The following is a 21,551-nucleotide window of genomic DNA, read 5'->3' as shown; positions in this document are numbered from 1 at the left end:
TTTTTTATTTAAGAAACTTTGAGTGTAAAATATTTGGTTGAATACCAGTTCCATGTCCAAGCGTAGGCACTGATGGATTTTTATTTTTGTTCAAAAGACATAACCCTTATTTTACTATACATAAGTGTTTTTTACTATTCTTTTGAAGTGTTCTTTGATGTATTAGTTATTTAAAGTTGTAAAGTCAATGGCGATAGCTGAAAGCTTGAAATTTACTAAATACATGGACTTTCACATACTAATATGGTAGTCTTAAGTTTCAAATAATCCGTAGCCTCACTAGAACTTATGTCATTATACGTCCAATAAATAAAAGTAGAGACGCAAAATTTTTCATGAAAAATATAGGGAAAACTCGTTAGTTGAAAATCATCACTTCCACATCTTTTTGCGTAAGTGTATGGTAAAACTGTGATTTGTTTATTTTATGGATATAATTAGATACGCAGTTAAATTTTTGACCATTACTGAAGGAAAGACTGGAAATAAGTTCTCCAAGAAAGATCAGACACGATGACTGGGTCCATTATGGTCCATGTTTCTGTGAGGATAAAGCAGGGCTGACAACATGAATTAATGAAAGTTCCAGTACTATTAATCATCTCCTTTGAGAGAAAAAAATCATCGAGTGCACTTTTATTGCTGCCATTATATCAATATCCATCATTCTTTTGATAACGACCGTTATTTATTAAAATTTTACTAGATGAAACCCATATTTACAAGCATAGTCAATTAAAAACCATACAATCCAACCGAAACGTTTTAGAAAAGAGTGTATCATATGCTAGTATGTAACGGTTTTAATTTTCACCACTTGAATAATTTCTTGATTCAAAGTTATAATCTTTATGCTAATCCTCAAATATTTTAAATAAGATAAAGATGTGACTATTTGTTTATTATTCTGACATCTGATATATTTTCCTAAAGCTTTTATAACGTATTTGTCCTAAATTTCTCTTTGTCTGTAATACAGTATTTTGTTAATATCCATGTCAATGATTTTAATTGCATTTTAAAAGAAAGTAAATTAATTGTTTGAATTTTTTTATATTATTTTGCGTTACATTGTTTATAAATAGCCTTAAAATACTCCGGAGTTTGTTAGAACGTTATATATTTTGTAAATGATTAAAAAAAATATATATATATACCTAATTAACAATTCATATGCAATTTTAATATGGGTATCATTTAAATTATTGGTACTTTCCTGTTAAAGGGAAAATTCATTATTATCGATGATTTTTTTTCTCGATATATCGATATTAACAAATTGAAACATATCAGCTGACAACTACGATAAATATTGTTCAGTATCAACAAACAATATTGAAATGAAACTGTTAAATAACCTAACATAACTAACCAAACTTGCTTGTAACATTTAAAAATTCTGTGTTTAACTTGCCTTTTCTGTTATCGAAACGGAATTTTTAAATGGTACAGCAAGTTTGGTTGGTTATGTTAGGTTAGCTTAGAACAGTTTCATTTCTTAATCCATATAACAGACTATTTTAGCCTAAACAAGATCAGTTGTCAATTTGTAATGGATCGGAAAACAAAAATATCGATATACCGAGAAAAAATCATCGATAATAATGAATGTTCCCTTTAACAGGAAAGTACCAAATTATTTAATACATACGATGTGTTAATTAGTGTTAATCAATTATTTGTATACCACTCATATCACCGGCGTAATTAAGGACATTATGAGGGCACTTTCAAATGCTGTCTCTATATCAAAATATAAATCTGTATTTAAATAAATATATGCATCACGTATAGGTTTAAGTCAACAGTTCAGTTCAGTTTTAGTCAAACAGCTTACCTATATTACAATATTTGAATCGACGGAAATGAAATTCGTGCACAATTTCCGATTCAAACTAACTTAAACTGTAAAGTTAGACTTGGTAAAATTAATTATATGGAAAAATCCCACTCAATTTTTCACCCTCTATTTTACCATCAATATTTAGGATGATGTATTTATAAAGTTTTTATCGTATATGGTCTTTGATAAACCGTTCAAATAGTAAAGTAAACGATGATTTGAATCGGCTCTGCTTGTCAACTATCGTTCGTCATCATAAGTTTTTATAATTTTTATTCCAAAATTAGGATAAGGAAACTAACAGACTATACATATTCAATAGACGGATAGCTCAAGAACCACAGCGGCGTCACTAAGCTCTTCATATAACAACACTCCGCTCCCCACATTTGACTTGGAAATTTGACTTCTCGACGGATTTTTATTTACTTAATAAGCAGACTACACGAAATACAAGATGTGGTTGGCAATATAATTTTCTTATTTGCTCTACACTAACTATTTTTTACCTAAAATCACTAAATTATATTAGTACATTGGGAGTCATCATAAAATCTATGAAAATATTTTTGGTTACGAATAATTCTTGAAATATAACCACAATATTGTTTATAATGAGTGTAATATGTAGTTTATTTTGAATAAAAAAAAAAATAGTATATTATTTTTGATGTTAGCATGTTGCACTACGAAATATTGTTACAAGAAAATTCCTTATTTATTGGCTAATTAAATATTGTATTACATATTTCAAAAATGACTCATAAATCTACTCATCTTATCTACTTAGAGAAAGACATAGCGTGTTGTTTTAAAATAAACATAATTGGTGGTAATTATTTCAGAACATAGAAGCGCAGTGTTGATTTAACCCTTATAATATTACAATACAATGTGTATAACAATAACGAGCGGCCAATTAAACTACTGTCACTTTTGAAACCTAAAGTATAATGATCTAAAGTATTGTGGCAATTTCCAGTTGTGATATTAACGATTGAAATAGATTCCGATGACAAACTTATCCCATGATATTCCTTGTGCTCTCTGAGTAGTTGAGCAACGATTGGCAAATTATGAAAAAATACAATGTGTTAATCATAAAGTAAACGGATATAGATTCAACCATGTAGCGTTCGTGTATTTCCAGTTACATTTCTTAGCAAAGTACTCATAATTTCCTGATCAATTGTACCTTGTCTATGTGGAAACATGAGAATCAAATCTGAATTACTCCAAAATATTTCCATTTACTTTGAAAAGGGCATGGTTATTTTAATGTTTCGAGGTATACTATTTCTATACTGCATCTACAGCTATAGACGTTATGTTCCTCAATTTATTACCAGGCATACTATACGAGTAGTTTCTTAAGCTAATAAATAAATAATTGCCAACCTATTACATCACATAACTAGCTTCTACTGTATAAAAAAAGTGTTATCTCAACGAGTTAACACAGATAGTGAATAAAGTGTGCTTTGTACAACTCGCTGTCACGGTTAGGGTTTTTCTAGGTCAACAGTTGAGTTGTTTCCTGGTGTAATTAACTTGTAGTTCCCCGCTAAATGCTCATTAAGTCTGCGTTTGTCTTAATAGGAGGAAAAAACTGGACGCATAAACTAGTTAGTAAAATGAGACCAATTACCCTTAGTATCTGACTCATAAACAAATAATGATTACAAGGCATGAAGAAGAATGACTAGTTGTGTCATAATCATTTGAAGGAAAGGTAGCGAAATAAGGTAATTAAATTATGTAACAAAACTAGGTAATTGATTAGTAGCTCGAGTTGTTTGTTAATTGAATAGTCATAAGTTGAGTGAAATTAAAATTATTTAACAAACTCATCATTTTTATGATTAAGTGGAACGTAAACAATATTTGCATCCACCAATGAGCCGAGTAAGCTTGCATTTGCGATTTCTAATTCGACTGTGATAAACAATGAAAATAAGTAGTGCTATAAACACTTTTTTAGAAAAACTAAAGAAAACTCAATTTTGTTTGTTTATTTTTGTCAAACGTGGCTTTACCATATCACCCGGCAGTCTGTCATTACCAATATTATTGCAATACAAATTAAGATATGGACGCCCTCTAGGTGAGTATTTGAACCCAAACATGAGACGTAGGGTAAAATAGAGTAGACTTTATAGGGCCTATCTATTCTAGCTTTTTTATTGACCAAGATAAGCTGTTTCATCAGTCAGGATCGTTTATTTAAAGCTCAATGATCAAGACTAACCGGGTCCAGTTTCATGTTTATGAGATACCTAAAGCTGATAACCCAAATAAAAGTGAAGGGTGAGTGTAGAATGGTGATAGATGATTTGTGTAGCTTTGTTACTGACTAAGATCAGCTGTTTCAACAGTGAGGATCCATTTGTTCAAAGTCAGGAAACTAGATCAAGTTTCAAACCATCAAAAAGCTTCTGACTTTTCTCAGGATTGAACCAGCGACCTTTTGACTAGCAGTCAATTAACATAACTACTAAGACACTTCAGCACCTAGCCACAACTGTATCGCTCTTACTGAACAGTTTTTCAATAATTGTATGTTTAATTATACTAAATAAATCAAAATGAAATTGATTTGGAAACAACAACAAAAATCTGGTAGATTCTGTCGTCTGCGACAACTTCGTTTTACCACATTTCCATCAAAGAACCGTCTTGTCACTTTCCTCGTTATCAACCACCTGCCTTATCCAACTCCTCCTGAATGCCTTGATTACTAGTTCCTGCCACAGTCATTAGTATTGTGCGCGCAAGCAAACGTGTATATGTAGTGTTTCAGTGTTAGTTTAAATACAATCCTTTGATCATAGAGTGTGACAGTTTACAGAATTATGCAAGACGATGCGGTACACAGTACAAAAAAGGTGGCTAGGAAGCTATTAGATTGGAAAAATGAATATTTCTTTGGGTTATTTTCTCGGTATGTTTGTTGAGTATTGTTCATATATAGGGATTTGTAATTAAGTTTTAATGGGCTTAACTTTTGTTAGATATTTAGCTATTTTAAAATAATAGGTTCGATGTGTATATATTCGGGTTTAGTTACAAATTTCAATAGTAATCGGTTCCTAATCTGTTTACCAGAACAATGTTGGGATCTAATTATTTTACGCGAAAATGGCTTCATATGAATTTAATGCTTTGAGCATATATCTAATTTGATGTTTCGCTTAGTTTGTTTGACAAAAAGAGCTAAATATTCAAATCTAAATAGATGTTCGTTTCAACAGTAAGAAACTTTATAGTTATAAAACTAGTTTTACTATAGACAGTTTTATAGGGGGTGCACTTAAATTAAGTAATCTCTGCATTAAGTAATCGACGTATATACCGTACGTGGATAGCCTGCTTACATGTTTATTTAGATTTATAGTATATTTCGTAGCTAGGGCTGAAAATGAGGTTTTGCCGACTCGGGGACTTAGAACGATCGAGAGCTGGAAAATTATTTAGGTCCATGGTACAACCGCTATTTTTCACCACACTTTACCCTATTACCACTATTCACTACAATAATAATGCAGAAAAACAATGAACACAACTACAACTTTAAGGTTGTGTGAACATTTGAGGAATCGGTGAAAATAATAATAAATAGTTGCTAGGCAGCTTTGAAAATATCACAAGTCTATTTCAATGCTATTGATACTGATTGTGTATTTAATATGCATTAATGTGTTGAGAAAGTAAGTGAACAGCTAATTTTTGGCCCTAAGGATGTAAAAACCTGCTTCGTCCCCAAATCACGATGGCAGCTTTCATGGACAGCAAAACGTAGCTTTCGGCCTCTAATAAACCTTTGTAAAACGGATAAAAACATCTTAGTGTGGTGAAAAATATGTTTTTTATAGTTTAATTCGTGTTACTTTCAATTATTTTTTATTAATTCCTATTACTGTACTTAGATATTTAAAACTCTTGTATACGAGTTTTAGCGAGGAAAAAACAGGTATCTTCCTAATAGTCATCTGGCGCCTTAATATTAATCAAATTTTTATCATAGGAAAACATATTTTTAATGTACAGTTTTAAAATCATAAACAAATATTTTCGTCCAAGTAAAAAGAATCCTTAAAAAAGTATTCTTTTAGTTTTATCTATTACTTCTATAACTTAACTTGTCCCAATGTGGTAAATAACACTTTTATTCCTATGTTTAAGACGTATAAATTTTCTTTTCAGTCTAAATCGTTACCTTATAATATTCATATCAAAATAAAAGACAACATACATCCCTTTGGAATTTATCTTTGAGTCCTAAAGTTGTAATGTTGTTCTCCGATCTCTTTAGGTTTTTAACTTATTGAAATGCTAACTGCTGAACCACCGATTTAACCATGTAAAATAATTAAATCAAACATTGACACCTGAAATTAATTCAACTTGCAACAATTCAGTATTAAAACTATTTCCTTATATTATAAATCCAATCTTTCTCTCTTAATTAGGTTAAATTTAACTTTTAATTAATTTTATCTAACCTTGACGTCTCCATGACAGGATGACCGCAGTAGACGACAGCCGAGAAGCACATGGAACTCTCAACACAGGGTTCACACACGATGAGCCAAGGAGGAAAGTCAGCATCAGCATGGATGCCGTGCATGCTGATGAGGAGCGGAAGAGAAAGATCAGCACCGGCAGCCATCTTGGTAAAAACCTCGGTCTTCATAACGGCGACCACAGTCACTTTGTAGGTTAGAAATTTTCTCTTACAATATTATCTAGCCATCACCATAAACTCACATAAAACACATAAAACTTTACGTTAAAAACTTCCAAGTTGTACTATTTAATAGTTCAGGGAGTGAGTGGGTCCAGTAAAGTGTGGAGCTTCGGATTCCGTGGGCCTGGGTGCAAATCCCACCAATCACCAATGGATTCAATCTTTAAGATAATAGAGCAACCCTCTAGGACAAGCCTAAAATAATGTGGAAACAATAGCAGGCTTTGTTTTATTTTATTTTGTTGTATAGGTATTTATAATGAATTTAATATATCAATTAAATACTAATAATGAAAAGAGGCATTCACAAAACATATTGCTTTGGACCGCTTTTTACAAAAAAAAATTAGAGTAACACCCTCTGTTTTATCTATTCTAAAATATTCCACGACCGTAGATGAGAATTAAATGCTTTTTCTAATCATATATACTTTTTTGGCAATAGTTTCCTTTTTTTAATTTAAATTGAAAATAATAATATTCTTATTTGTATAGTTAGTTTTTTCATAAAAATCAAGCAGACTTACAGGCAGCACTCATAGGCAAGTGCTGCTCTTCTGATTGCACAAAATAAATTAAATTAAGCAACACAGACTTGTTTTTTATTAGCGAATTTCCCATATAGGGAATAAGCTATTACCGTAGTACTCATGGTAAGACCTGGACCCAGGAGCGATTTTTTGTTTTGAGGTCCCTAGAGGCCAAAAACACCATCCGTTCAAATTCATATATATATATATATACTAGCTGACCCGGCGAACTTCGTATCGCCTAAGTTATAGGTTTCCCCTAAGACAGACCGATGGAAAACCCGGCAGACGTTGTCTTGCCTTTGACTATTTATAATTTAAGTACCGTTACGTTTAATTTTCAAGATGATCTCGTTCGCATCGCTCAATCACGTCCTGGTTGAAGTTCGTTCGCTACGCTCACTCACCTTTGGGTTAGAGCTCGTTCGCTACGCTCACTCACCTTTAGGTTGGAGCTCGTTCGCTGCGCTCACTTGCCTTCAGGTTAGCTCGTTCGCTACGCTAACTCGCCTCCAGGTTGAAGTTCGTTCGCTACGCTCACTCACCTTTTGGTTGCAAATTAGCTGTTGTCATAAATGTAAAAGAAATAATAGTGCTGCACCCTGTTGGTAATCCTTGCAACTTTAATGCTATTGAACATCATAGAACAGAACCAACTTGTTTAATTGAAACAGCTGTTAAGATTCATTAATTCCATTTCTCATAAGGTTAACATGGGAAACTCCAGAGCCACTGGGGCGGAGCCCTTTTAAGAATTTCGAAACGGGAAATAGTTTACGTCCGATTCGCATACCTACAGAATTTACACACCAAATTTCATAACGATCGGTGAAGTCGATCCGGAGGAGTTTGCAGACAAACACTGTGACACGAGAATTTTATATATTAGATATATATATATATAAATATATATATATATATATATATATATGTGTGTGTGTGTGTGTGTGTGTGTGTGTGTGTGTGTGTCCGTTAGCGCGATAACTTGAGCAAAAATGATCCGATTTTGATGAAATTTGGTACAAACGTGTAAACCTACGTTTATTCGAACGAGTTCGCGAACCAGCATGATCGGACCATGGGAACGGGGGTTTATGGGGGCTTTTATGGGGTAAAAATGGGTTTTCCAATTTTTGACCCAAAAAACATAAAATTTTGCAATTTCTTTCCAAACTATTTTGTAGAGCTTAAAAAAACAAATAATTTAGTATATTGAAGCGTTATAATGCGCCTAATGGTTACGGAGAAAATTCAAAAAAATTATTAATTTAAAATTCCCATGTTATTCTTATGGAGAATAAGTAAACTGTTGTAGTTTGCTTGTTTATTAACATATTTTGCCCAAATTTGGAAAATGTTTTAATTTCTTACTAACTATTAACATTTTACATAAAAAACCACTTACCCTCCCTGTTGCAGCAAACCTAAGTATGTGTTAAACTGATTCTATTTAAATAGGGAATAAATGTGATATTTTTAAGGAGACATTTTAGTGTAAATCCAATCAGGCAAATGGAAATTCGCTTAGTCTGCAGGTTTGCTGCGGCGGGGGTATTTTATTAGTTTATAATTTTGTAATTAACTATTCATTAAAAAGTATGTATTTGACTTGTTCATGCTGTAGTACATTATATGGTATGTATATAATTTTATTTATTAATTCAATAATAACACTTTTTTAGTTGAGCATGCAGTTTTTTTTTTACTAAAAGAGAATACCAAAAGATGAAGCACATTTATTTATGCTAAATGTTACAAAAGTTAGGAAATTGATAGTTCTATTTTTTACTGACAGCTTTTTTTACGTGGTATGAAAATAGATAATACTGATTGTAAATAAATTTTCTATAAATAATAGACACACAAATTCATTTCCAAAACGAAAAATGTAGTATTTTTATAATTCATTTATTTTTTTAGAACACAGTAACACAAGTAGCAACACAGGCCAACTTAACTTGGACCACATACATCAGCAATACAATGCCAGGACTGAAGCGTAAGTACAACTGTTACATTTTCTTTTATTTAAGTAGCGGTTTTGATGAAAATTAGAAATAATATGAAAAGCGTTATGTTGATTCATAAAGTTCAACCCGTATTGTAAATCGCCTAAAGTGTATCGCTTTAGTTTGTATAGTAGTTTTCCTTGTTTATAATGCATGAAATTGACTAGATTATTAGAAAACCAGTATGGCGACAAATGAAACAGATAGGACAGTTGTGTTCCTTGAAGTGTGTTTCTACGCAATTTATCATTGGTTTCTGATGAATATAGCTCCAGTTGTAAGTGTTGAGCACAATTTTGGGATTAGTGCAAAGCTCCTTCAAATATCAAAGGCCTGAAGCCAAATGATGTCCCTGTACAGTGGATTCATTACATATAACTGTGGGATATAACTATGGTATTCAAACCAGACAGATACGAAAAATAAATTTGTACGATACCATTGATTCACTCCATGGTACATGTTGGTGGTGTCTAGCACTAGTGCTGGTGTCTAGGTTTAAGTCCCTCCTCGCCCTGTGTCTTGTGCGATAGGAATCTCCGCACAGTGCTTGCCGTTCGGGCCCTTCCTTGAAAGTATATTTCCGGCACAATACACCAAAACTGAAAGGGCATGGTTATCCCATAAGCGTGTTTCCTCTCTTACTTATCTGTTATTGTACTGAATTAATGCCATTAACTAAATCATTTCGGACAGTTCCTGGTGGTACCTGTTGTGCGCCAAGTGTCGTCAGAAGGAGACAGGTCCTGGTTGGGAGCCCAGCTTCTGGCAGATGTTCTGTCCCTACCCCTTCTGCCCCACCTACCGCCACGTGGCCCAGTGCTTCGCCCTCTTCCTTCTGGTCATGCTGGCCTGGGGCGTCGTCTACTCCGTGATGGGCTCCGACGCAGCACCTGGAGGTCCTCTGTTTGCCATGGCCATGCTCGTCATCTCTGCCCACTTCGGTGGTTACTTCTTCAGACTTATCAACTTGCCTGGACTGGCTGGCATGCTTGCTGTTGGAGTGATCTACCAGAACATGGGGTTGGTGGATATTCATGGGCCTTATCTCAAAGTTTCGTCAGTTCTGAGGTAATAGTTTGTTTTAATTTAATTTTTTTTTTTATTTAAAACTTTCAAAATAATATATTAACATTAAAGTTATTATTTGGTATTTATCTGAATCCTGTTTATATCTCTGAGATGTTTATATCTATTTGCTTACAGATTCATTCAGCAGTTATCACAATTTATAATAATTTGTTTAAATATACAAAACTATATTCGTTATATTTAAAGTTATTTTCTGGATAAAATTGTTGTTCACAACACTAAAATACAAGAAGAACAGTTTAGATTGTTGTACTATGCTATTAAAATGAGCAAACGGTCCTTGGTATCATGTTGAAAGGTAGATATGCAGGAATATATTGATTACAAAATAAAGTAATGTGAAAATAAGAGTTTTTTTATGTTTTTATTATATTTTAAAAGTTTAAAATAAAGTAACGGTTTGCAGAAATGCTATTGATTGCGATGTAGGTAAGATAAAAAATTTGACTATCCATTATAAATTCCTCAGAAGGACTATTTAACTTGTTAATGTATATGTTTTAGGTCATAGAACCTAAAACAATAGAAACGTTTTAATAATAGAAACCCATTTTTTTAGCCTTTTATGATAGAGTTTGAAACATGTATATAAGTTTTTATCAAAATCCAATAATCGTTTGGAAAATATGTATTAATTATTCTGTAGATAATTTTATACTTTTTTTAAGTAAATTAATTTTGTGGCTTGTTTAATCAATATTGCGGCAAAGGCATTGAAACAGGTTTTATGCAGGAAATTGTAAGTCTTTGACGTTGGACTCTAACAAAATGAATAAGACGTGTAAATTAAACCATTCACTGAAGTAATTTCCCTTCATCATATCAAACTTCATCAAACAATCTTTAAAAAAAGTAATTAATTTCCTAAATAATCTATATATATATATAAAATCCAATGTATGTTTGTTTGGTTGTTTTTTGTCCTTTATGGACTCCGAAACCTAATGAAACTTTCAGGCATTATTAAACATTATTCAAGGATGGTTTGTGTGAAGTTTGGTGCAGATCCACCAATTGATTCTGTGGTGTTCAATAGCATTAAAAAGTTAATAGGTTTACCAACAGGGTGCAGCACAATTTTTATTATTATTTATGACAATTGCTAATTTGCAACCAAAAGGTGAATTAGCGTAGCAAACGAACTTCGACCAGGACGTGATTGAGCCATGCGATCGAGCTCTTCTTGAAAATGAACGAGCATGTGACATAAAACCACATAGGACAGGACGACGTCTGTCGGGCCAGCTAGTATGAATATGAAATATGATGAATATGTTAGTTAATATTATCGTATATCCTAGACATTTTAATTAATTATAATTTGAGGGGAGCTAAGGAAATTAGTTGCGTGTCATTCATCAATAAAACCACTCAAGTCAAATCAGTTGATTAAATAACCTATCCAACAACAATACCTTAATTTAATTCGCCATAAAAACATTTGGAATACTAGTTTTAATGTTTAATTGGAAATGGTATAATGCACTAAGTTAAACATAAACTAAAGAGATTAATCTAGCCATCGCTGTAATGTTAATGGACTAATATGTCTGGCTCAATGTTTAAACGTCCACGCTTTGTTATAAATGGTAATGTTCTGCTGGATTTATATCAACCACTGAGGGTTATGAGTTTGTAACTGAAAACAACTCTGTCTAATTACAAGTAACATTTATCTTGACAAATTCACTTCTACTAGAGCTTTGAGTGTGAATTTATTTGAATGTGTTTTCAACCAGTTATGTGTCTGTTTTGTTTTAGTTGAATTCAGAATCATAGCAAACAGAATCTTTGTCAGTGATTAGGGAATAATACCTGCTAGCAATTTAATTAAAAGAAATATAAACTGTTTATTTACAGATGAACCACACAAATAGTGACAAAAATATATTTTTGTGTTAAATGTGACTGTGTTGCTTAACCTGTGAAATATAAATAACGTTGAATTGCACGTTGTACGACATTTAAATTAAAGCAAAAACACAAAATTAAGATGGTAAAAACACTCCTGGAGATACCATGCATTAGTAGCCACGTAGCAAGTTTCTTCAAAATTGGACCACAGGTGTAGTCTTTAGCTCTGTAAACGTCCACACACACACACATTGATTAGAAAAAAAAATCCAGGGGAACCCAATACGAAAGGTCTTTCTCAAAACTCAACCTCGATGATTTCAAACAATACGTTCTCTATATACTTTGTATAAGGGGAGAAAGTAAAATTAGAACGAGACTAATTCATTGAATCAACAGGAGGATTGCCCTGGTGCTTATCTTGACCAAGGCCGGACTTGACCTTGACCCTGGGGCAATGAAGCGCCTCTTCGGGACCATCCTGCGGCTAGGTCTGGTCCCTTGGTGTGTGGAAGCGGGTATAGTCTACCTAGCTTGTCATTTCATCCTTGGACTACCAGGCATGTGGGCATTGCTGACTGGGTAAGTGTGGCGTCATAAAAAACAAGTAATTTTTTTGGAGTCTTAGGAAAATCTGAGTAGTTTCTATGTTTAAGAAATGGCATGAATCATCAGTAATTGATATCCTGTAAGAAACAGGTTTTATACTATAGTAAGTTGTGTATTTTACAGGATACAGAGTCTTATGCTTATTAATAAAGTGCATTCTATACTAGTAGGTGTGTAATTTATTTTAGACTCAAGTTTGCTGTTGTCTGAGCACTTGTAGGTAGGATGTTTATGTCACGCTATGGGTTTCACCAGATGTTGTGGCATATAATATAATTTAAGTTTGATGCTGGGATAGCAATAAAAAATATGTACTGTATTATTACACTCAACATTTTTCAGTATATTGGTACATTGTGTGATGACGTCATGCAAAGATGTACAAAGAATTTTACCTTGTTGATTTTCCCATTCTTTTAGAGTTGCTAAAGACACTATGATATGTTTCTGTTTCGTATTCGAGGTTTGATAAAAATTGTTTATTTATTTCCAATATTTAAACCTAAATAGTAGTTCATAAATTAAAAGACCAAGTAATGAAAGAATTGTTCGCATTAGAGTATTAAAGCTTTCAGCAAAAATTTCACTGAAATAAGACACATACATTTACAGTAACTACATAAGCTACAATTAATAAATCACACATTAAATCCAGCTGTAGATTTACTACAAAATCAGTAGGTATGTGCCTATATCAGACTTATACAATAATATAGCGTGGTGTAAGCAGAATGGGTATAAGATTAAAATAACATTATACGTTATTTATTATGTTTGGAGGGGTTTCGTACTATTTGAATACGAAAACTGGTCGGGCTGATTATAATGGTTCTAGTATTCAAAGCGTGTTTTGTAATCTGTATAAACCATCACTCTCTGAATTTGCAATGCTTATCATATACTATAAATGCCAATATAAATCCTATTAAATTTTATAATGATAAAATAATTATTTTTGATCACAAAGTATATGTTTTATCCTACAGTCAAATCAGAAACCTGGTTTAATTTGTATTTAATGTGATCACGTTTGAGGGGGTGGATTTAATCAAAATGTATATAAATTTCTTAAAGACTCAGTTAATTTTATAATCACGTCAGATGGTAACATAGGTTGCAAAGTCACCAAAACAATAAAAAAGTAAAATTAAAAATATCCTATAAATAAAGCGGGTAGAAGTGAATATTTAATAATATCCAGGGGATGGAAAGGAATGCCATCTTCATATAATATATTTTTTTTAAGTTAAAATTTTTATTTTTGTATGCTACGGTTTATTTAAAAACTATGCATAAAAAATACAAAAAATACAAAGTTAAGACACAAAAAGAAAATTTTACTTTCTAATTGACAACAAATAATTATTGTAAATTGCTCTCTTAGCTAAAAGCCAAAATTATAAACCTAGTTTACTTACACACAACATTTTGGACCTTAGTATAAACTATTTTTGGCGTAGCAAGCTGGTCTAGGGGTTAGAGCGTGGGAATCCGGTTCCTGGGTTCCCGGGTTCAAATCCCGCCAAATCAGCAATGGATTTTATCTAAGTGACAATGCCGTAACCCCTAGGTCTAGCCTGTAGTAATGTGAAAAACTATCCCGGGCTTGTGCCTAACGTCCTAGGAAAAAAGGTATAAACTATTTTTGGTATATTATAACATTATAGTTGCGAATAGCAATTATGGATTGTACCAATCCAAACAAAACAGTTTGGCTATTTGTTCAGCCTAATTTTGCTAGAGATTATTAAGTTACTTATTCCCTCACTATATGTCCAGACCACATGTATGTTATAGTACATACAGTAGTAGTAGTAGTGGTAGTAGTTGTAGTAGTAGTGTGTGTAGTAGTGTGTGCTATGTGTTATAGTATGTTAGACTATATGTCACTATTGTCCTTATATGTTCCAGAGTGGTGGTTGCTGCCGTGTCCCCAGCCGTAGTTGTACCGTGCTTATTCCGTATCCGTAGCAAGGGCTACGGTGTAGCTAAGGGAATCCCTACCGTAGTTATCGCCGTTTCCGGCATAGACGACGCTGCGTCCGTAGCCGCCTTTGGCATACTGCAAGGCCTCATGTTTTCAGAGCGTAAGCGTTTGTCATCACCTAAAATTTGTAGAGTTAACTATATTGAGATTGTATTTAGCTCTAAACACGAGCCATAGAGATTTTATGACCTTTTTCTTGTTGAAGGAATATTAAATACATTAAACTATGTGCTTTTGGCGCTTGTTACTTTAAAACGATTTGTTGAATCAGGAAAATACTTTAGTATAAACATTCACACTTTTAACCAGCTACCTATCGTCCAGGAACCTTTTCATCGTGTTTTAAATGCAGCTATTGTTAGCCTACTATAGTTTTACATCATTGTAAACAGTGTAATTAGTTTGATTTAATTTCAACTAAATCAAATACAGTATTATGTTAAACCGAAAATTTATTTAAAACCTACTGCAATTATCAGCAAGCGTTAAGTTTTATTGATTCCAAACAAGTATAATAAGCCCAATCAACCATTTAAGGTAAAATATTTAAGTTGTGAATATTTACTGATAATACAACGAACTTAATACATATTTTACCAAATATTACTATGTAGCTAATTAGTACAGTATTATATGGTCAAATTACCTTATATAAATAAAATAAAGCTAAACATTAACCAATAAAAGCGGAAAAGACAGTTTACTTAAGGATAGTTAAAATAAATAGAAGATAGTTAGATGGTACAAAGATAGTTTTAGGAAACAAGGAGAAATAATTTAAATCAGTCTTCAAACTGACTGTTAATTATTTCAATGTAGTGTTTTACATAATGCTATAACACAGCATACAAAAATTACACGTTTCAATATGTATTGTGTAAATCAGCAAGTACATTCCTTTAACATAATTTATACAATATTTACCATGTGAATTCAGCAACTTTAAGATAAATATGATAATAAAGTTCAAAAATAAATCCGTGAGATTTAACTGTGTAAGTGACACTAATGTAAGTGACTTTTGTAAATAGTGTATACATTTGTTGTATTGTGGTTTTCTATTTTACAGATTCGGCAATGTATAACGTCATCTTAGGAATGGCCTCTGTGTTTTGTGGTGTAGGTTTCGGAATATTTTGGGGACTGCTTCTAAAATACATTCCTGAGAAAGGTGATGTAAGTAAACAATGTTTTAAGCGAATTTTGGAATATTCGTTATTTAAGTCCAGAGATGGATTCCATTTACAATCTAACTGTAATGAAAAATTAAGTGCTTGATTATTATATGAGAGTGAAATAGTTTACCTAAAATCTAGGGATAGAAACTAAATTTCCTGGTTATATATTGCTTCATCGGTTGGGAAAGAGATTAGTTTAAAAATAAATGTTTAGATTTTGAAAAATCCATAAATTTATTTGACGATAAAAAATTTATTTTTACATAATTGTTAATCTTTTGAAATATTGTTCACCTGTGTTAAGCCAAATTATGGTATGCCGAAAACTTTCTAATTGTTTTATAGAAAAACCCAGACTTATTAACTGCCAACTTTACAATATATTAGCATTCTAATGTTTACTTATTTTCATGGTTCTAATGTTATTCCGGTCTAGTTATTATTAAGATAATGTTATAAATTTTATATATTTATTACCAAGAAAATATTACTCATATAAGTTTCATACATTTATTAAATCAGTTTTATTTTAAAATAACAAGCGTCTGTTCCTACTTAAAATACTTGCTTTCTTATAAATATTATTGTAAAATACGAATTCATCCTACCATAAGCTTTACGATTTTGGAATAAAAATGTATTCACAAACTCAGACATTTTCAAAATATCATAATAACCGCTATAGGCCAAAATATAATTACAAAATAGTATGTAGAATGTCTATAGACTTTGGTTATGCTATAGATAACAACGGAATGCATATAATTATATGATTACTGATCAATGCACTATTATTTTAGCCGTTCGTTGTACCAATGAGGATTCTGCTGCTCCTGTGCGGAGGACTTATCTCCGTGTTTGGAAGTGAATTGATAGAACTGGAGGGTGCGGGGCCCCTGGCAGTGGTGGCAGCCTCCTTCATTGCCTCCTGGATTTGGTCAACACAAGGCTGGCACATAGAGGATGTAAGGTTGAAACTAAATATTTTCAAATGTTTTAGGGAGGTTATACATTTGTTGATCATATAAACAAATACTTTTTCCTACAGTTTCCTAACAAAGTGGGCTTCCTTGCACTTATTAGCACGCAAAGTAGCTAATTGCTGCATTTACTTACTTTTCCCACACTCATTTGTTTTTGTCGCACTCCAGTATTCCAACCAAACAACAGAAAAAGATATTACGACTTTGATCAGCCGGTGAAGCGTTTTCCATTTCGTTCATCGCTTAGGATTTAGGATTTAACCATTGACTATTATTTAACCTAACTGAAAAACGGGTTGTATAGTGCTTTAAATACTAACTATTTATAAGCTTTATAGAAACTGTAGGAAAATATTATGTGTAACGTGAGTGCAAAGTGCCTTGCTGCACTCAAGAAACTTTCCACACTCGCCTGTGGCTCATGTGTAATAATTTCTCTTATGTGCAGTGAACTGCCACTTCGCACACGACTTACACAAATAACTATTGAGGTGAACATTTTTTTGCTGAGGAAGTAAGTTAGTTAGCTGATTCAAACTCTATTCCTTTATCAAAATGGACTACGAAATGGGAACTGATGAAACCATTGATTACAAGCAAATAGAATAATTTAGTGTAACTTCGAAATTCTACTTTTATATATAAAAAATAATAAACGTTCCAATAAGAACAAAACTCAATTTTTTAAAAATTATTTCGACACAGTATTGGATGAAATGTTAATAGTACTACACAAATTTAAAGTATTTCAGAAAACATCCATGTAATATATCAAAATACATATATGCCATATGTAATAGTTTATAAAATAATGTAACATATAAATAATTTCATGTATTATGCTGCTTTACTTTGCATGCAAGTAAAGTGCTTGGTAAATCCCGAATTCTATAGTAATAGTCTGATAATAATATACAATTAAAAATGGTGCTAATATGATGTTATTTTCAGAACCCTGTCGTGACTGCGTTTGATATTTTCTGGATGGTGTTTGAGCCAATTCTTTTCTCATTGACTGGAACCCAGATTCGTATTAGAGAGATTGATACTCATATATTTATAATAGCCACAGCCACTTTAGCTGCTTCCTGCATCGTAAGTCATGTTTGTATAATAATAGGTTATTACGATAAATAAAATGGTATTTACCGAGAAAGCGTTTTTCAGGTACAACTCTACATTTCAAAACAACTTTTTTCATCATTCAATATAAACTTTATAAAACACACTCTATAAAACGATGAAATAAAAAAGCTTACATTTAAGAAGTGTTTGAGAGTCATATACAAACAATGTGATTTCAATACCAACCATATTGCACGAAACAACATGTCCCATCTTCTTACCTGAATATTGCAAATATTTCATTTTGTTTGTTGATTGAATAAAGTATATGTTTAAAGAAAATCAAATCAAAATAATTTTTATTTATGGAATCGGACAGCCTTGACTATTTAAGTTTGTCAATTTCGTTTGCATATCTTTATTATTTGTTGTAGAATAATTATAGTTGAAGTTTACATTTCGTAAATAATGGCAATAATTTCCATCATATTTTTTGCAAATTTACTAAGTTTATGAATATGAATATTTCTGTTAATTGACATATGTATATTTTTCAGTTGCGGCAAATGGCTACAGTTGTAGTAGCGTTCGGGACAAATTTGAATTTCAAAGAGAAGATATTCGTCGCGTTGTCTTGGATGGCTAAAGCTTCAGTGCAGGTAATGTTTATAGTTTTAAAGAATACGTTGTATTTTACTATAGAGTTTATAGTACCCCTCTTCTTGTCACAAAATTTCCTAACTTTAGAATTTAGGTAAATTGTCATTGTTTAAGGCATGTAATTTGTATTGCTCTATTCTCTTTCAGTTTGTTTCTTACTCTTGACCAAACACTTACGGTGTAAAGTATTTTTTTTTTTTTATTAAACCCAATATAAATGTATATTAAATTAACAACGATTCGTCAAAACAGGCCTATATTCATTTATCATAAATACGGTATAAAACTATATATTTGTATAGGAATATATGTTACGCCAGTAAACAAATATGTCCATGATGTTGCACAGGAAATGGGTTTGTTTGACAATATGACTCGTAAAAGAAAATTACTTTTAAGAAATACAGTATAATCACAATATGCACATGTTACGAGTTTATCGTATGATTCACATAAAGTGGTGTTAGCAATTTAAAAGAAATACAAACAAAGTTAATAGGACAAAGTAATGAAGTTGGTGGCTCAGTCGGTAGCTTAACGGACACGGGCCACGGGCCCAAAGAAACGATATCGTGGGTTCGGGACCTGGTACCTGCCACTACTTGTTATCAATATAGTTCACTATTAGGCCTCATTGGCGGAAAAAAATGAAAGAAAAAGAAGCATCCAGCCTCTAGAAAAACTAAACAAAAAGATAATACAAATTTAAATTATTAAAATAAACCAGTTTTAGTGTCAATTATTATTGACTATTAAAATTGCTGTAATTGATTTTACTCTCTCTAGTAAATGAGACTCTATATTAATAAAACTGCAAAAATAGGGCATCTTGATTATTTATTCACCCTGATTTTTATTCAGCTTAAAATAGTGAATCACTGAATGGTTAAATTATGATGACGTTATATTAATTAGGGTTAAAATATAAACATAAAACTTATAGCTTAACGTACATAGGTAAAAGTTGTTATTATAGTTAACAGTTAACTTGTAGCTTAGATAAGAGAAACTATTCTAAATACATGTTTGCACCTATTTTTCAGGCTGCTTTAGCCCCAGTGGCGCTAAGTATGGTTGTGGAGATGGGCAAGAAGCCTGGTTCCGAGGAGTATGAGAGTGCCAAGGTCATGCTAATGTTTTGTGTGTTATCCATTGCACTGACAGCTCCTCTGGGTGCTATACTTATCATGCTTACAGGTAAGTTAATTTATTGAAGTGTCAAGTATTTGTAGCTGACATATCAAAATAATTCACTCATAAATTAACTTAATATAACTCTCAATCACTATATTTTGGAGATTTCTTTCGTATTTTTTTCTAATTAATATCTTAGTCGGAAATACTATTTTGAAAACACTCTCAGCATTTAGTTTGAAATAATTTTTGAACAACATAAACAGTATATCTTTGTTATTCTTGATTAATTAAATCTCAGTAGTCTGATATAGAAACGCTAAAAACTTATTATATATATTTTTTTACCATAATAAGTGAGAATTGAGATTTTTACCATATTAGCAAAGTGAGAAGAGTGCGTGAAACTAAGTAAATTCAGGAATCAACTACTTTGCGTGAAATAGTCAGTGCAATTAAGCCCACTTTGCAATGAAAATATGCAAGAAAACATCTCCAGATAAATGCAGGAAAAATGAATTTCAAACTAATTTTTTTTTGTGGTTAATACCGTTTAACCAATTGTTAAATTCAATATGAAAATTAACATCAGCAAAGAGAACCCCAATCAAACTTTACCTCAATATTAGCCAACATGATTGAAGTATCTTAATTTTGTTTCAGGCACCAAACTTTTGACAAAGACTGTAGCAGGTCCTCCAGCTGGTTGGCGCCACAGCGCAAGACCTTCTCTTCGTGACATAACCGTCATAGACCAAGGAAATGACGAAGATGACATAGAGAGAAGGTCAATGTCCTCTAGGCACCATTCGCCTCATGCGGTTCGACGACCCGTGCCTAACCTAGTAGTTACCCACCAGCCCTAGAGTAGGGCGGAAACGTCTGGCAATGTACGGAAAGACATGGTTGACTACGGTTACCTACTATTTAGTACTCCTAGGATGTCCTAGCATTGTTAAGTTGGTTCATGGGCCTTAAGAAAGAGTACAAAATTTCAAACTAAAATTGCTGAATACTTAAATATGTTTATTATAATTATGGAAATACTTAGTGAGAAATGGTGTAAATAAGGGAAAATAAATTTAGTTAACTTGCAATGCTATTAACTTTTTTCTAATTTTAGTAAAATTTTGGAATATATGTTCAATTAAATCATACTGTTTTTTAATCGTTTTTTTCTATGAATAACTTTAATATCTGATTCTTATATTGTTGCTCCAACACCAACCGTGTATGAGTAAAAAAACAACACTTGTTAAATTTGTGTTCTGTTGTGTATTATTATTGTTTTGTGTATAAAACTATAGTTTGATTTACACAATTTTAGATGAATTAAGACGATTTAATTTCTAGAGAATTGAAACTTTCAAAATCCATATCAGGTATATATAATATTTTATGATTGATATTGGTTTTGTTTTCATTGCGTTACTGTTTAAAATATATGAGATTGATAAAAACTTTAACATAAAGATTCTAACAATTCATATTAAAATAATAGAATATGTGTGTAACGTTTCAATTGAGTAAATTGGAATAATTAAAATGTTAATCGAACATTATGATGAATTTATTTTTGAACAGGATTTAGGGGATCTAGAACAAATTAATTATTATGTACTTAAAATAGTCTTCCTAGTTAGTTGTACATATATGTAGAATCGAAATAGATATTCAATGTATAGACGAAGCGCATGGTTACAAAGTGATATTAAAATAGACAATATAGTTAAAATTGTATAGAAATAAATCTTAAGATGTTCATCGTTATGCATATTATGTTTAGTAAAATATTCTATATAAATATATATTTTATTACAAAACCCCTTCTAGAGTTTATTCAGTGTTACGATTCGAAAC

The 21,551-nt window shown here is 31.9% G+C and overlaps 1 protein-coding gene across 5 annotated transcripts in view; it reads left to right on the top strand.

The window, feature by feature from the left end:
* The window catches only part of LOC129000913 (sodium/hydrogen exchanger 9B1-like), a 51,054-nt gene extending 30,014 nt beyond the window's left edge, over nt 1-21,040 (top strand). For 4 of the 5 annotated variants that reach the window (XM_054427996.1, XM_054427994.1, XM_054427997.1 and 1 more), the window contains 11 exons: nt 6,365-6,561; nt 9,041-9,119; nt 9,826-10,200; nt 12,475-12,657; nt 14,596-14,771; nt 15,741-15,847; nt 16,650-16,814; nt 17,784-17,927; nt 18,455-18,556; nt 19,601-19,754; nt 20,355-21,040. In XM_054427996.1, coding sequence (XP_054283971.1) covers nt 6,365-6,561; nt 9,041-9,119; nt 9,826-10,200; nt 12,475-12,657; nt 14,596-14,771; nt 15,741-15,847; nt 16,650-16,814; nt 17,784-17,927; nt 18,455-18,556; nt 19,601-19,754; nt 20,355-20,557 — 1,885 coding nt within the window. In that variant the 3' untranslated portion in view covers nt 20,558-21,040. The remainder of the gene's footprint in view (nt 1-6,364; nt 6,562-9,040; nt 9,120-9,825; nt 10,201-12,474; nt 12,658-14,595; nt 14,772-15,740; nt 15,848-16,649; nt 16,815-17,783; nt 17,928-18,454; nt 18,557-19,600; nt 19,755-20,354) is intronic. The other variant, XM_054427998.1, reaches the window with a different exon arrangement.
* The last annotated feature ends 511 nt before the right edge of the window (nt 21,041-21,551 follow it).

The sequence above is a fragment of the Macrosteles quadrilineatus genome, unplaced genomic scaffold (assembly GCF_028750875.1).
Source record: "Macrosteles quadrilineatus isolate MER2022 unplaced genomic scaffold, UCM_ALF_1.0 Scaffold_8__2_contigs__length_117827958, whole genome shotgun sequence".
Taxonomy (NCBI): domain Eukaryota; kingdom Metazoa; phylum Arthropoda; class Insecta; order Hemiptera; family Cicadellidae; genus Macrosteles; species Macrosteles quadrilineatus.
This window is presented reverse-complemented; position numbering and strand designations above follow the sequence as displayed.